Genomic DNA, 16846 nt, shown 5'->3' on the forward strand with positions numbered 1-16846 from the left:
GCACTGAGTTGCCAACATATCAGTATCTTCACCTGTTCCCATTTCTGTCATGGAGTCTCTGGGGCCTCGCCTGCAGTCCCACTGAACCCAAGGATAGATCTGCCTGAGTACAGCCATCAGGACCCAGCACCATGTTGATGTGCAAATGGTACTGTTCTGCTTTCATATGTGTTAAGTAAAGAGGAGTCCAAAGAGAGCAGACACGTGAAAGAGGCTAGAAAAGAAAACAGAATCACCAAATGGAGAGAAGGAAAGGCAGGGAGGGCAGCAGCCCCACTGGCGGCCTGTAGCCAAAGGCCAAACCCCTTCTGCAACGTTAGTCCCTCCTTGAAAAGGAGACGATTAAAAAGAGAATGCAACACGCAAATAATTCCAATCTGATGGTGACCAGCAGGATAAGAGAACAGCCCTCCCGCCCCCACACACACATCATATTGTAAAATCTTGGCCCTAGCCTTTGCTAAGGAGCAGTGTTGTGAACACTCAAGATCTTATCATGAGTCTCACAATATTTGGTGTTCTCCTTAAAGTCTCAGCTCCTGGAGTCAGGTGACCACATGAGACTCTCAGCTCTCACATATACTGTATATATAAAGTTTCTAGCTTTTATGTTTGCACAGAAAATCTTGAAAATGTGACCAGAGTGCAGTCTAAAGGCTCAAAAGTCAAATAAAAAGAGCCTCAAACTTTTTTTTGGTAGTTTCATTATTTTTAATACAGTAAGGCATCCGTACCCCCAAGGGTCGCAGTCTTAAAGGGAAGGGTTCATGATGGGGTGTTCCCCAACACCAGGCCTGAAGGGGTTGAGGTGGCCCAGAAGAGGCCAATTACCCTTCACACTTGCACCTGAAGGGAGGCCCACAGATTTATAAATGACTAATTGCCAATGAAGCCCCATTGGGGAGAAGCTGGGTACGGTATAAAGCCAGGAAGTTTGCAGCAGAAAGAGACTGCAGGGACAGAGGCTGCAGTCACTCTATGAGAGAAGAGAGCTGGGAAGGAAGAAACCTGGGGTGAAAATAAGCCCTGGGATCCTAGTCCTGGAAGAGGAGTCAAGCCCAGAGGAGCTGTGGGAGAAAGAAAGTCTGAGAAGGCAGGGTAGGAAGAAGCGCAGGGAAGCTGCGGCAAAGAGGGGGACAGGGCAGACCTTGGCTGCTAGTTTTAGGATCCCGGGCTGGAATCCAGTGTAGAGGGGGGGCCTGGGTTCCCTTACCAACCACTGGGAAGTGGTATAGGACATTGGAGGCACCACCTGGACAGCTGGTCTGGTGAGACTTTGATACCCCAGAACTGGGGCAACTACACGGTGACCTAGCCAGAGGCTAAGTCGCAAAGAGAGAGCACTGTGATTTGCGGGAAGAGACACCACCACTACAACTGAGTGACCATTAGCAGGGGGTGCCATATAGGAAGGGAAGAAAACTGCTATTCCATGCCCAGCCAGGAGGATGCGCTCTTGCAGTGAGTGGACCCTGTCACAAGCCTCCAGAAGAGCTAGCAGCTGCTGGCTGACCCTTGGCTGGCCAAAGGCCTCAAGGTCCAGTGGTCACCTTCTGCACTCACTAACAGTGCATTTACATATTTCTTCCTTACCCAGAACTTACACTTGGATTTTGCTCTGTGTCTGCCATAGGGAGCAGTCACATTTATTGGCAATAATCAACTGAGAGGAGCCACGCAGTCAGAAGGACTGGTTGATCTGAAGGTGCACACAGGGCTAATATTTCCTCTGAGGTTTTCTGGCAGGAAAATAGTTTGAAAAAGCAACAAACACACAAAGCTGTGATTAAAACACACAGTGCAAAGAGGGCCAGTTAGCCAGGGGCCATGAGTTCTGTCTTGAAGCTCCCATGGACCACCCTCTCTCCAGGGGGGGAAGCGTTGCTAATCATTATATTTAGCAATGTAGATTCTTCCTACAAAACATTAGGCTGTGTCCCACATAGCCAGGTCTAGTGTGACAGTAACAAGCCATACCCAGGCAGTACCATCGTGCATTTAGCCCTGCTCTTGCTCAATCCTGTCCTGGCCTATTCTCCAGGGTAAGGTGTGCTTCATCCTCCATAAATATTCAATCCTTTTAGAGTAGCAGCCATGTTAGTCTGTATTCGCAAAAAGAAAAGGAAGACTTATGGCACCTTAGAGACTAACAAATTTATTTGAGCATAAGCTTTCGTGAGCTTCAGATGAAGTGAGCTGTAGCTCACGAAAGCTTATGCTCAAATAAATTTGTTAGTCTCTAAGGTGCCACAAGTACTCCTTTTCTTTATTCAATCTTTAGCTACTCAGCTGGGATAGGGGGCAGTGCTGGCAAAGGCTTTTCATTATATGAACATCAGCCTACTAGGAACTGGTCTGAGACCACCAGATAAACAGCAGGTGGGAAAAGCTCTGGTTCACTCCTGATCCACTCTGGTGGTTTAGACCAGCCACCTAAAGGTGGAAAGCTCCACAGCCATGAACATCCTGTCACCAATAAAACATTTCCTTCTATCGGAAATCTGATCACCTGATACCATTCACATCGATTAGAAGAGAGACTCGTAATTCAGCAGCATGTCTATTAAAGGAAAGGCCTTGCCTACATTTTGGGACGTTACTACAAGACTGGACATCTTATTTTTCTCTTTAGAACCAGACATTTTTACTTTATAACAAAATCTGAGGACGGCTCACAATTATTAGTCCAGGTATTCCCTTGTAGCCAATCACAGCCTACAGGTCAATGTTCAGACTCTAAAGTTGCAAGAGCAATGTGGGAGGCATGACCATGGAGAGTCAGCCTGAGGATGTTTCAGCCTAAACAGTGGCAAACAGCTGGGCTTTTAAATAAATCCATGAGTGAAGTTAGGGACCAGAAATTAATAGAGGAAAACAAGGAAGGAAGGCTCACAATAACAAGGGCCAGATAAGTACTCTAGACAGAGGTTAAAATTAATTCCGTTGGCCTGAGACCTTGCACTAGGTTACAAATAAAGTTGATTTAACCTTGTTTCTACCAATTCACTATTAGACATTTAAATATTACTGAACAGTCAACAACTGTTTTTTAATGTATCCAAAACAAAAAACAACCCACACAACCTCTGCACACGTCTTTTTTGCTGTGCGTTATTTTGCCCTATGTCACATTTTAATTTTCTAACTGCATTGTTGTTTGAAGGACAAATCCATGCATGTCTGAACATGACGCCAGCCAGCCCGCTGGAATTGTTCACCATCCCCAGTTCAAGTATGTCTCTGTTCCTCCATATTGGGGCATTCTCAGCCAGTCTAGCATTGTGGGCAGATGGATTTTCATATTATAATACACAAAATCAAATGTTCTAACACTAGGGAAGTATCCTTGCCCAGCAGCCATTACTGATTTTTGGTCCTTCAAGCTTTTAAAACAAAATTGAGCCTTCCCCTTTACCAGTGTTATAAACAGTTATAATTTAGCATTGAATAATTGGTTGCCATAGGAACTGCTGCAGTACAGGTTGAAATCCCTTCTCTCTCTCTCTCTGCCTCCCTGTCTGACAAGGACCTTCATCTACATATGTTCAGGTTCAAACTGCAGGCTGGTTATTTTATGTAAATAGATCTCCTCAGCACTTGCTGCATCAATTCTGCCATCGGCTCATGATTGAATATTACTGGCAAAGAGACTGTAAAGAGTTGCAACATAGCTGATACACATTAAGGCATTCTACAAATTAATGCATGCAAAACTAAGAGCTAACAATGCTCCTCTTAAAATTTCAGGGTCAAAAAAAGTTGGGTTTTTTTTAAATAAAAGCTTCAACAGATTAAATATTTTAAAAATCCCAGCCAAGTGCACAAGTCTGAATTCCATTCGTATGCTCAGTATTACACATCCACAATTAATTCCAATTGTCTACTTTATTTACAGCAGAATGTGCATTTACCTAGCAGGTATCAATAAAGGAGCTTAGGAGAAGCAGCCTCAACTCTGGACTTCTTTATCATTCATTGTTGCACATATATTTCTGATGCCCATTAAGAATGTGACTCAGTGACATGAAGTCAAGGGCAGTCTTTCCCTCAGTTCTACTGGGCTTTCAATCAAGCTTTATGCCAGCCAGAATCAAATCAGACTAATGCTGTCCATACAAGGAGTTAATAAAAATTGAATGCAACAGACATTTATCAAATTTTCTCTTCTCTTCCTTTTTTGCACCAAGCAGTCAATCAGATAACATACATGCAACACTCTACTGTTACTTCCAGGTGCCTCTTCTAAATAGTCTTAGGCAGGGCACTATTAAAATAAAATAATCAATTTGGGAGAAAATGTTGAAGATGATTTTTTTGAAGAGAAACTACATTACAAAGAGAAAGAAGGACTTGTGGCACCTTAGAGACTAACAAATTTATTTGAGCATAAGCTTTCGTGAGCTACAGCTCACTTCATCAGAATGCATCCGATGAAGTGAGCTGTAGCTCACGAAAGCTTATGCTCAAATAAATTTGTTAGTCTCTAAGGTGCCACAAGTCCTCCTTTTCTTTTTGCAAATACAGACTAACACGGCTGCTACTCTGAAACTGTACATTACAAAGGTCTCTGCTCTGCTTAAGGGGGAAAAGATGTGATAGGCTGATGACTTGAGCTGGGCTTTGGGTTGTGTCTATAAAAAGCAAAGAAAGAACATTACTATGACTACAAAAAATTATGCATTTGCTGGACTGTGACTTCTTCCCAAAGTCTGTTGGACAATAAAAGGCAAATCTGAATCCATGTTCTTTAAATAAACAGACTGTTAGGCTCCAGGCACTTGGAAAAGCATTTTAATGTGCTACCTTGTCTAGACGATCTCCTCTTAGAGAGTGGGGTGGGTGACTTGAAGAGAACAGCATCATTTACACTAAGTCTGGCAATGAAAGGGATAGGGAAATTACTAGCTATACTGGGCTTGCATATTTGATACCTGCTGACCTCCCTTTACAATAGGATACTGAAATTCATCTGCACACATTTCACTAGTTTAATCTTCATATGCTTCTTGGAACTCATCTGCATTCAGATCAGTGAAACATCAGACTACAAACAGCATCCTGTATATAAAGGCAACATGTCCCCATGACAAACATGTATTCTAATAGGGCTATTAGAATGTCCTCAGACTAGAGGCCATTCCACTGAAAATCCCAATGAGGTTGCGATACCTTGTCACCCTCCAGCTTTGGAACGGAGCTCTCAGAAAGCACGTTTTTGAATAAAATAAACTCAACATGGAGCTTTTCGCCTCATATCCAAATCCTGGTTCAAATCCAGCTCAGGTCAGGAGCAGTCCAAAGTCACTTCTGTGACAAACGTAGCCTATGGGTAATGAGTTGCACAACTCTACCCAATCTCTAGTTGCTCAGGAAACACATCACGAGAAATACTACAGCAATTAGCATGAATTAGCCCCTTGTTGGCAACCTTAGCAGAAAGGCCAAGACCAGACTGAGCCACGAATTCCCTGAAAATGGTCACTCATGGCAGAGCTAAGACACACTGCTGCGGAGAAAGGCCTTCTCCTTGCTGGGGTAAGAGTTTCTGAGTCTGACACAGTCCAGCATCTTTCACGATCATTAAAACAGTGATTTCAAGATGAACAATGAAGGTGTTTCCCTAAGCAAACATCAGATCCCAGAAAGCTTGCTCACTTGGGCCCAATCCTGCAGTCAGATCAGCACAAGCAGACACCTACAGCCATGCAGAGTCCAAATAAAATCAGTGGGGTTCAGTATGAGCAAGAGGTTCTGCCCGAATGACTCCAAGTGCAGGACAGTGCCCTAAATCAGAATGCTATTAGAATCCAAGTGGCAGCATTGTAATTTACTAGCAATCCTGCTTCTAACAAGCTGTAATATACTAATGCAATAGCTGCTAATTTGTTGTTTGCAAATTCCAGCATAATTTATCAAATGGGAACATGCTAACAGGTGTAGAAACAAATATATTAATTAATATGATCAATACGAAACAAACAACTTGCAGAAGGGGATGAGTCTGATGACACTGTGCCAAGCCATGTGTGCAGAGCAGCTCACACATCCCTCACTCCAACAGCTCCATGGCACATTGCTCACTACCAAAACAATTAAAGTCCCTTGATTTGAGATGTCCTGGCTCCCTCTGAGCCGCTTGTCTCTTACATAATAGATAGGACCCATTTCCACTCAGACACTAGTGGGTCTTGGCAGCATAGCACTGGGCTCCAGCATTCCTTACTTTCATTAATAAAATAGGAAACTAGAACCATGTGACGCTTGTGAGTGATTTTCCGGCTCATCTATCGCCCTTGCAGTGTTATCTTGATCTGATCTTCAAAAGGTATCAGGAGAAAGTCGCCAGCCAGCCTGGGTCTGAGGTGAAGAAAAATAATCCCATTGTACTAAACAGGATAGCGCTAAATAGGGAACAGCTGAGCCATCGGTGCAGGCAAATGGAGACATTCACATGCAAGAGGGACGGCTCACACTATCTGCACACCGACAGCTGACACTTTAAATATCAACAGCTGGACCTGCAGTTACCTGAGTCACTGATGTAAGGAGAACAACCATTCTGGTGCTTTTATAGTAAACTATTAAGTGGCTGGACCAGAAAGTGCTACTCAGAGCTGTGTCTGTCCCTGCCCAGCCTGCCTGTCCCTCAGCATGCAGCTTTACCACCCCACTTCCCTCTAGTGATCTAGTGCGAGAGCCCCCACGACCATCCCAGGCTCATCCCCTTCTGAGGCTGGGTGATGCTGGGGCGTGATGGCATCTGTAGCCCACCTCCCCCAGGAGGGAAGTTGCCACAATCTGGCTCTCGGTGTGGAAGTCCAGAGCTCACCCAGGGATCCCGATCACCAGCCCAGCCAGGTCAAAGGCATGAGCAGCTCAGTTTAAACGGCAGGGAAAGCTGAGCCAAGCAAAGCTCATTTCACCCTGCGCACCATGCACCAGCCAGCTGTGTTTATTGTTTGATGTCGCCTCCCTCTCTCCAGCCCACATTTCCTGTTTCCCCTAATCACTCTTGATGCCCACGCCGGACGCTACATGTGCACTGACCATGGCTTAGTGAGCCCAAGCTGCCTAGGTCCTTCTTACCCTACAGCTTGGACCAACCGCAGCAACACTCCAAAAAGAAGGTTACTCAGAGATACTTAACTCTTTCCTCACTGGCCTGCCACTGCACCCATGTGCTGCCAGCATCCACAGATACCTACAGAAGGTTAAAAGGCAGCTGGGGTATCTGACAGCCTGGTAATTATGTTCAGAGAAACCATGCCATCCCGGCGGCCCCTGAACATTCAGCCGCAGAAAAGGGGCCCTCTGCCCTCCGCGCTATAGCATGACGAGAGCACAGCTCCCATCCAGGTCCTGGTCTTTCATCTGCGAAGTCTGAGGCCTGGTCTACACTACAAATTTAGGGCAACATAAGCTGATCTTATAATGTCTGTGTCTACACTACCAAATCGCTTCCGCCAACCTATGCAGCCTGTAAAGTCGACTTCTGTACTCCACCTCCACGAGAGGTGTAGCGCTTGATCAGACATCCATGGGTCGACATGGGGTAGTGTAGACACTGCACTGTGTAATTCGAATGAATTGGCCTCCAGGAAGTGTCCCACAGTGCTCCACTGTGACCGCTTTGGAGAGCACTTTCAACTCCACAGCACGTCAGACAGGTACCCAGGAAACAGCCATGCCCCTGTTAAAGCCCTGGGAACTTTTGAGTTTTCATTTCCTGTTTGATCAGTGTGGAGAGCTCGCCAGCACAGCTGATCATGGAGACTCAAGGCCGCAAACACGCCCCAGCATGGGGCACACAGGATGTGGTGGATCTTATCGCTGTGTGGGGAGAAGAGTAAATGCAGGCAGAGCTCCAATCCAGCAGAAGAAACGCTGATATCTATGCCAGAATTGCGCGGGGCATGGGGGGAGAAGGGCTACATCAGGGACACACAGCAGTGCCGCATGAAAATAAAAGGAGCTTCAGCAAGCTTACCAGAAAACAAGGGAGGCAAACCGTTGTTCTGGTTCTGCCCCACAGACATGCCACTTTTATTACTCCTGGGGGAATTCTGCATCACTGCGCATGCGCAGCATTTATGTCCCCGGCAGATTTCTTTGCTTCCCCAGAGAAAAATGACTTTGATGGGGAAACACAGGGAAGCCACAAGAGCGGTTATATGACCCTCCTCAGCAGTATTATTCGGGTTCCCAGGGCAGCCAGCAGAGAGGTAAATCACCGTGGGGCAGTGGGCAGGATTGGGGGAAGACCTGGCTGGTGGCTCTTACCCTACGCCAGGCTCAGCTGCGCTGGGGAGGACGGGACTTCCTCTTCCCTTGCATGGCATCCAGGGCCATGTCAGACCCACCCCCAAATTTCTTCCTTGGCTCCAGGAAGCTCTGCAAACTCTCCCCCCACCCTTCCACTGAGCCCCCCCACACCCAGACTCCCCTGCCGAGCTATCCCCCCAGGCCCCCCACAGCTGAACCCCAAGCACCTTCACCTGAATCCCCCTACAGAGTCCCATTACCATTGCACCCAGAACTGTTTTTAACCCTGGAGCCCATCCCTTCACAGGACCAGTTGGCGGAGGAGTGTGATGCAGGGGAAGGCACCTCTGGGACGTACACATTTCCAATCAAACTGTAGGGGTTACACGCTATTACTTTTTATGTTTAGTCTGAACAAAAAAGTAGGGTAGTGGGTATTGGTGGCCACTCCAGCTACGCATAGGGTGACCAGATGTCCCTATTTTCTAAGGACAGTCCTGCTGTTTGGGGCTTTTCTTCTATAGGCGCCTATTACTCCCCACCCCATCCCGATTGTTCACACTTGTTGTCTGGTCACCCTAGCTACGCACCTAGAGGAAATGGGGGAAGTTTTCAATGCTAGCCCTTAAACTGCAAACAGTTCAACAAATAATCCACCCCCCCATTTGGTGAAATCTGGGTCACACAACCACGCTTTCCCAAACATGCCGTGGTTGTGGTTGGAAGAGATCACCGGGTATTGCAACCAGCATTGAAAAAAGGGGGGGGGGCAGTTTCCTGTTTGTCTCCCTTTCCTCCCAACCCAGTGCCACTTTTGTAGAACACAAACTATTTGCGGGGCTTTACACTGGTGCTTGTCCTCAAGCACCATCCAGGTTGCTTGAGGAAAGGGGGCTTTTCTCCAAATTCCAACCTGTGATCTTCACAAAAGCAGCAGCAGAAGACCTTTTGCCCATGTGTCGTGGCTTTAGTCACCATGGCTGGAGCAACAAACCAACTCTTACAATAGCCAGCCGTTGTGAATACGTCACGGCTTGCAGTGAAGTGTATTGAGGGGTGGTTTTTTTTTTTATTTATTAAAAACATTAACCTTGCACCAGAAACAATGTATGCACAGTTAAAGCTACCCTTGTGCTTTGCATTCCTTGCAGCTGAAACCTTGTCCGTCGGTGCATCCTCCATGCCGGGACAGAGATTTTCCTAGTTTAGAAGGTGGAAAAAAGAAGACTTGGGAGGACATGTTGAATAAGTTAATGCGCGCCTCCGAGAGTGACAAGACAGAGCTCAGCGCATGGAGGATTACACTGTCTGAAAACCTGGATGTGGTCAGGGAGGACAGGAGAGCATGCAGGGAACAGGAGCATGACACTCAGGAAGAGCCGCTGCAGATTATGAAGGAGCAATCAGACATGTTGAGGCGTCTGAATGAGGTTCAAGAAAGGCAGCTGGAGGTTAGAGTCCCTCTGCAACCTATGCTGAACCTGCTGCCATCGTCGCCCAGTTCTACATCCTCCGCCCCCAAACGTCGCATGAGGCCAGGGCAGGGGGAAGTTTGGTATCCTTTACACTCAACATCGGGGGGGCACAAGGACAAGATAACGCCCATTCCCACACCTTTGATTGTTATTGCAGTACATCTATAAGCAAACTTTCCTTGTTTTTCCTCCCACAGTATTATCAGCCCTTTTGCCCCTGGTTATCTTACTTTTCTTTGCTGTCTCTGTGTGTTTGTTGCATAATAAAACTTAACAGATTGAGGAGAAAAATACTCTTTATTCATTCAACACAGGGTGGTTGGTGGGGCTGGAGTTTACAGGGGAGAAAATGCACTGGAGGGGACAGTTTGGCAAGGGACAACACAGATAAGTGTCACGTTACTCTGTCTCATTGATGAAATTGGTTTTCAAAGCTTCATGGAGAAGCAGAGCCCCTCGATGTGCTTGCCCTTCTTATTGCCCTGGTGTCTGGCTGCTCAATATTGGCTGCTAGGCAATCTGCCTCAACTCCCCAACCCCGGCAGGAATTTTTCTCCCTTTGTTTCACAGATATTATGGAGCACACAGCAGGCAGCAATAACAATGGGGATACTGCTTTCACTGAGGTCTAACCTAGTAAGCAAACAACACCAGCAACCTTTTAAACATCCAAAGGCACATTTCACCACCATTCTGCACTTGCTCAGCCTATGGTTGAACCGGTCCTTACTGTTGTCCAGGCTGCCAGTGTATGGATTCATGAGCCATGAGATCAAGGGGAAGGTTGGGTCCCCCAAGATCACAATTGGCCTTTCAACATCATCAATGGTTATTTTGCCATCTGGAAAGAAAGTCCCTGCTTGCAGCTTTCTGAAAAAGGCGTTAAAAGGCGTTAACCTGTGTTCCTAAAGATGTGTGCATCATGTACCTTTCCCGATCATCCCACGCTGATATCACCCCACTGCAGTTAGGGAATCCCATCACGGCAAAACCATCCACTATGTCCTGCATGTTGCCCTAAGTCATTACTCTTCCTAGTAGAAGTCTGTTAATGGCCCTGCAAACTTGGATCACAATCGATCACACTGTAGAGTTACCCACTCCAAATTGATGTCCCACTGACTGGTAGCAGTCTGGCGTTGCAAGCTTCCTCAGAGCTATTGCCACTCACTTTTCCACTGTCAGAGCATTTTAATATGGCTGCGCTACAGGACTAGGGAGAGCTCTTCACACAGTTCCTGGAAAATGGCCTTACGCATTTGAAAGTTCTGCAGCCACTGCTCGTCATCCCATAGGTGCATAATGATGCGGTCCCACCAGTCAGTGCTTGTTTCCCAGGCCCAGAAACGGTGCTCCACTGTGTCAAGGTGATGCGTGACTGTCGCCAGTAACTGCGAATTGCTCCGCTCTATGTCTTCCAGCAGGGCTGCTTGTGTGGCATCACATTGTTCAGTGTGGTGGCTCCTGTATCGGCTGTGTAAATACTGCAGGATAAGGCACGAGGTGTTTGTAATGCTCATAACAACAGTGTACAGCTGAGCAGAGTCCATGCTTATCGTGCTATGGCGTGTAACTCATGCTTATGAAAAAAGGCATGAAAAAGGCTTGGGTTTTTTTGCTGTTGATTTCAGGGAGGGAGGGAGGTAAGTGCATCATGGAAGGCTGTAAACGCCATGTTCCCATAACCACCTATGCCAATGTTTTGGTCCCATAAGGCATTGCAAGCCCAACCCAAAAGTCCACTTGGCTGTGTGCACTGTGGGATAGCTACCCACAGTGCAGTGCTCCATGTGTCAGTGCAAGCCCTGCTAGTGAGGATGCACTCCGCTGACACAATGAGCTTAGTGTGAACATGCAAGATCGACTTGCTTAAATTGGAGGCTTGATGTCGACTTACATGAAGTCGACTTAAGTTTGTAGTGTAGCCGTGGCCTGAGAGGCAGCGAACAGCCCAGGGAGCAGAGGGAAAGCATCCCTCGGGGCCAGGAGTGACAATGCAGTGTAGGGCTCTGGGAGTAGAGTGGATCCTCTGGGAGCTGCATGAGGGGAATTCCCTGGGACAGTAATTCACTCAGAATCTGGTTTCTTTAAAAAAAAAAAAAAAACTCCCCAAATCCTTCCAAACGTCAAATCATGAGAAGCCAGCACATCCTGCCCAGTCCCACTTCTTTCCTGCGAGACACCCTGGAAATGGGCGGTCTCTCATTCAATATCCTGTCTCCACAGAAACTCAAAACTGTGCTGTTTTCTCCAAACAGCATCACATTGGTTACATTCCCAACATGTCACTTTGCATTTCATCCCTAAGAGAGACAGTCCCTAGATAATGTTATTGGTACAGTATGTGCCACAAAGATTTACTGTCTGCCACCGGGGACAAACTATAAATGAGGTGCTGCATTGCAGTGTGTGCATCCCTGGCAGGAGGGGTTTAATAATCAGATAAGGAGATCATCCTAATACATATATTATATTATTATATATATCAGTGCACTGTACTGCTGCATGTGGTCTGGTGGAGTGTCTGATAATCATAGTTTGTAATAATTATCTAATGTGTCTTTAACTGGGATACTACAAATCCCAAACTCATGAATGCAAAAGCCTGTTTGACAAAACCTCCATTTCCTATTGGTTCTGCCTTCTTTTAACGCCTTTGTATGTGAGATGCCAGGAGACCCGCTCCTCACGCTTACAACTCACTCCATTTAAAAGGCCTAATTGCCAGCTCAATATCTGATTTGTAAAGTGTGGGATATAGGATCAGAATGTGAAGTGTGAGATTATTCACTGCCTGTCACATACAACTCACAAGATTAAAGACTGGCAATAAAATTTATCATACATATTTCCAGCATTAAAGAGAACATATTAGAATAAACAGAATTTCAAAACATTGTGGAATAGAAATAGGAAAGTTTTAGAACAGTGATTAATGCCCTTGTCTTTCATTATATCATAGTTGCATAACAAAACATTGTATTTGGTGACAGAATCTGCAATCACGGCACAACACCCAGGAGTACGAATGCAGCTGGTAAGCTTTAAAATGTAATCATCCTTGCAAATGATCAGCTACGAAGGAAAGTCTCACCCCTTCCACCCTGTGTGTCTTCTCACAAATTAGTAGTTGTTTGCGCCCTTCTCTACTCTTTGCAATCCACCCTCAAAGTGAAAACCTTTAGGACTCAAGAAAAACTAAACTACTGGCAGAACTAGTTTCAGAGTAGCAGCCGTGTTAGTCTGTATTCGCAAAAAGAAAAGGAGTACTTGTGGCACCTTAGAGACTAACAAATTTATTAGAGCATAAGCTTTCATGAGCTACAGCTCACTTCATCGGATGCATTTGGTTTTTCCACCAAATGCATCCAATGAAGTGAGCTGTAGCTCACGAAAGCTTATGCTCTAATAAATTTGTTAGTCTCTAAGGTGCCACAAGTACTCCTTTTCTTTTTGGCAGAACTAGATCAGTGTTTGCCCAAATTAGTACCTGTCTCCAGCTGTGCCTACTTCTGTAGAAAGATTTAGCTTCCAAATGAGAAATTAACTAACCACACCAGGCAGAGCTAATTAAAAGTAGACTAATCTGCTCCCCCTTGAATTCAAAGTGCAGGGCTTGGGATTTAGAACTATGGTCCCTGGGACCCAGCAGGATAGAGAGCCCTTTCCACAGTCCTTACAACAAAGCATTTGGAGGGGCAAGCAGTGAGCACTGAGTTTTGGGAGGAGGAAGGGAGGCTAGAAGAAGGCTTCCTGCGCTACACGGCTCTAGCCAGAGTCTCCCCAGATCCATTCATAGGGCCAGGGCCAGTACTTTCTGGAGCTTGGCACTGCTCCAGCAATGCCAAGCAGCCAGAACCCCACCTTAACTGGCTAGTCAACCCAGTCTGACAAGCGACTTGGCATCGACGGAGCGGGGAAAGTAGCCAACATGCACTGGTGAATCTTGCCCTCCCAGTGGCATGAGCACAAAGCGCAGCCAAGAAAGCGTTTATAAAAAGATTCCATTTTACATTATTTTCTTTGAAAAAACATGAGGTCACAATCTTGGCTCCTCCCCTCACCCACCTTCCCCACCTCCACAGTTCTCTGCATGAGAAGCCCTTAGCACAACCCTCTCTGAGCCATACAGCTTCCTCCATCCAACATGCTCCATGCTCTGCCACAGGCCTCATTTAGGACAGCGCCCAGACCAAGTGACTACATGAGGATCAGGCATACATGGCCTTGGAAAACCACCGACTCACACCTTCGTCCCTGCTGCTAAACAATTCCAGGGAGAGCGGTGACTCCATCACTGCTGCAGCACCAAACCACCACCCTTCTGCCCGGAAATCACTCCAGGGGAGAACACACCGGACCGGTCCCATTCCAAAGCCAACCTCTTCCCCAGCAACTGAACGCGTGAATAAGGGTCCCTTCAAACTAGCCTGAGTCGATTTAACTCTTCTTATGGATATTTTCAGAACCCAATCTCTCTGGATTTCTCCAGGTTCACTCTTTACTCCCTGGACACCCATATTGTGTTTGTTTCTCCCTTTGGTCAGGTAAATCGTCCCAGCCATTTAGACAGACTAAGCCCATCCATGTCTCGGAACCAAAACCCACAAATTTGAACCTAGCATCTTCATGTTGTGGAAGTTATTTAAGCAAAGGAGGGGTTACAGCAGCCACCAACTCACCTCTGTGCATCTCCAGAGCTCAACCCATACAGCAGCTAACAAGGAGCATTCTGGGTAATTCTATGCAAAGGAGCACCCGCCCCCACTTTCAGACACATGCAGCGCTAGTGGAGACCAGGTGAAGAAAGAGACAACGTTTGTAATCTCAGTTTTCAACCTTGGGCATGTAAATTAGAGTGTTGAAATCCACACCTGAGACTCCAGCGCTTAGCATCAGACTTTCCAGTGATCCTTATAATCACGGAATTGGACCTCCTGCCTAACAAAGGCCAGGGAGCATCACTCACTAATGAATCCTTAATAAATAATAATACTCAAACCTTCACATTCCAAAGCCCGCTCTAAACACTGACTAATTAACCGTCACAGACTCTCGGAAGTGGGCAAGTACCATTCTCATTTAACCAGTGGGGTCATTGAGGTAGAGAAGTTAGGTGATTCACCCAAGGCCACAGTGATTTGCTGTCAGAGCCAGGATATGAATCATGCAGGTATTGCTCCCAGCCCTGTGTGCCAGTTCACTATATCACTCGGCCTCTCCAGGCACTCAGGGGAGTGACTGCCAATCTGCAGGCTCAGCTGTGGCATCACCCAAGTCTAAGAAACAGGCCCCCCGTCACACATCAAATTAGTTCCCCTTAGTAAATACCTAGCTCTTATCTAGCCCTTTTCCATCCCTAGACCTCCGACTTCTCCACAAGGGAGGCCAGCAGCATTATCCCAAGCATACAGCCTGTACACAGAGTCCAACAGCTGCTTGCCAGCCTCACTCGAGAGCGGGAGACGTTACCTCTTTCTTCCTTCTCTTGACTTTGGATGTCTTGTTTTCTTTCAGCTTTTTGGATTTCTTTTTCTTCTGCGCAGTCACCTGCTCCTCTGGATAAAATTCCTCCAGCCCTTCCAGCACTCCATCCTCTTCTTCTGGAGATGACACAAAGGGGGGAGGAAAGCGAGACGTTACACAGCTAGGTTCACAGACACACAAAGTATGGGAATTGTGTTTGATCCCATGGGAGAGCATTGGCCAAGCAGCTCCATCAGCCTATCGGGATACAAGGACATGTGGCCTCGCTCAAGTTTCTGTTTATTGCCTGACTCACGTCCAGCTGTTAACATAGCTGTCCCAAGTTAGGCTTTGTCTACACTGGCAATTGAACAACAAAACTTTTGTCTTTCAGAGGTGCTAAAAAAAACACGAACACACACCCCGAAAGACAAAAGTTTTGCAGACAACAAGCCCCAGTGTGAACAGTGCTTTGTTGGCAGGATCTGACAAAGCTAACACCGCTCTTTGGGGGTGGGAATTTTTTGTCAGCAGGAGAGCCGACAAACAGCAGCTATACTGCACAACTTTTAGCCACACGGCTGTAGCTGTGTAGTGTAAACATAGCCTTACACTAGCTTTAGTTGCCTATCAGGCCAGCACTTAACTAGCTGCTAATGCCTCATGCAGATCCTTGAAAGACAAGTCTCAATCAATCGAAGTGTCAGCCCTGGTTTCCAGCTTCATGGACCCAGTTGTGACATGCTGCTGCCCAAGTCACATGTGCAAATGGCTGTCTGTGCTCATGTAACTGGTGTGCAAACTCAAGTGGAAGGCATTGCAGACACCAAATTGGAGGATGGGGTTAAAAATTAGTCCCCAAATTGTTTCCTTTGTGTCTCTCTTCCCAGTTATTAGTAATTATCATGATTATCCATCGTATCACCATTCCTGTTTGTATGAAAAGACACTTTGCTTCTGCCGACACCCCCTGCCCTGCTGCACACTCCTCCCACCAGAAATCAGTTTGCAACACTTTGGGGGGGGGGGGACTGTGATGACACAGAGCGGAGGCAAAAAGCTGCTCTACAGGGTCTGCAAAGTGCTGGTGTCTTTAAATGCTGGAGATGCAAAGTTGCCAAATGGCTGGTCAGCTCCCAACTGGCTGTTTGGGAAACAGATAACAGTACAGTATCATTGCAGGTAGAAGACAGGCAGAACGAACAGCAGCACTCGATACTGATATTTACATTTGGATTAAATAATGGGACCTGGAAAGTCAGCTTGCAGCCAGAGATAAATGTTCGTACGTTAGAGGAAGCAAAGGGATTCTTACCCAGCAGCCCGGTGTGGTAGCTGGAAATCAGGGACTGAGGGATTTTTGAGTGGGTCAAGTTAAAGAGTAAACACAAAACAGAGAACTAATTTTTGGTGCAGTTATATGTTCTGATCTGAATCAATTTGCTATGGCATATTGCTGCATATTCACCCAGTACCAGCATAACACGTTCCATGCCCATTCTCAATGTCTCTCACCAGCCACTCTGCTGCGGAGTAAGTGATTCTTAGGAAGCTGCTCTGCTTCCATTGTGGTGTACTAGAGGCGACACAGCAGCGAGGCAGGTACTCTGCTCTCACTGATTTCAAAGGGAATTAGCATTGTT

The 16846-nt window shown here is 46.4% G+C and overlaps 1 protein-coding gene across 5 annotated transcripts in view; it reads right to left on the reverse strand.

Annotated features, from left to right (window-relative positions):
• CHD5 (chromodomain helicase DNA binding protein 5) overlaps positions 1-16846 on the reverse strand; it is an 86835-nt gene that overhangs the window by 59172 nt on the left and 10817 nt on the right. For 4 of the 5 annotated variants that reach the window (XM_043500045.1, XM_038377055.2, XM_043500043.1 and 1 more), the window contains exon 2: positions 15210-15340. In XM_043500045.1, the coding sequence (XP_043355980.1) occupies positions 15210-15340 (131 nt within the window). The remainder of the gene's footprint in view (positions 1-15209; positions 15341-16846) is intronic. The other variant, XM_043500044.1, reaches the window with a different exon arrangement.

Source organism: Dermochelys coriacea, chromosome 18 (assembly GCF_009764565.3).
Source record: "Dermochelys coriacea isolate rDerCor1 chromosome 18, rDerCor1.pri.v4, whole genome shotgun sequence".
NCBI classification, from domain to species: Eukaryota; Metazoa; Chordata; order Testudines; family Dermochelyidae; genus Dermochelys; species Dermochelys coriacea.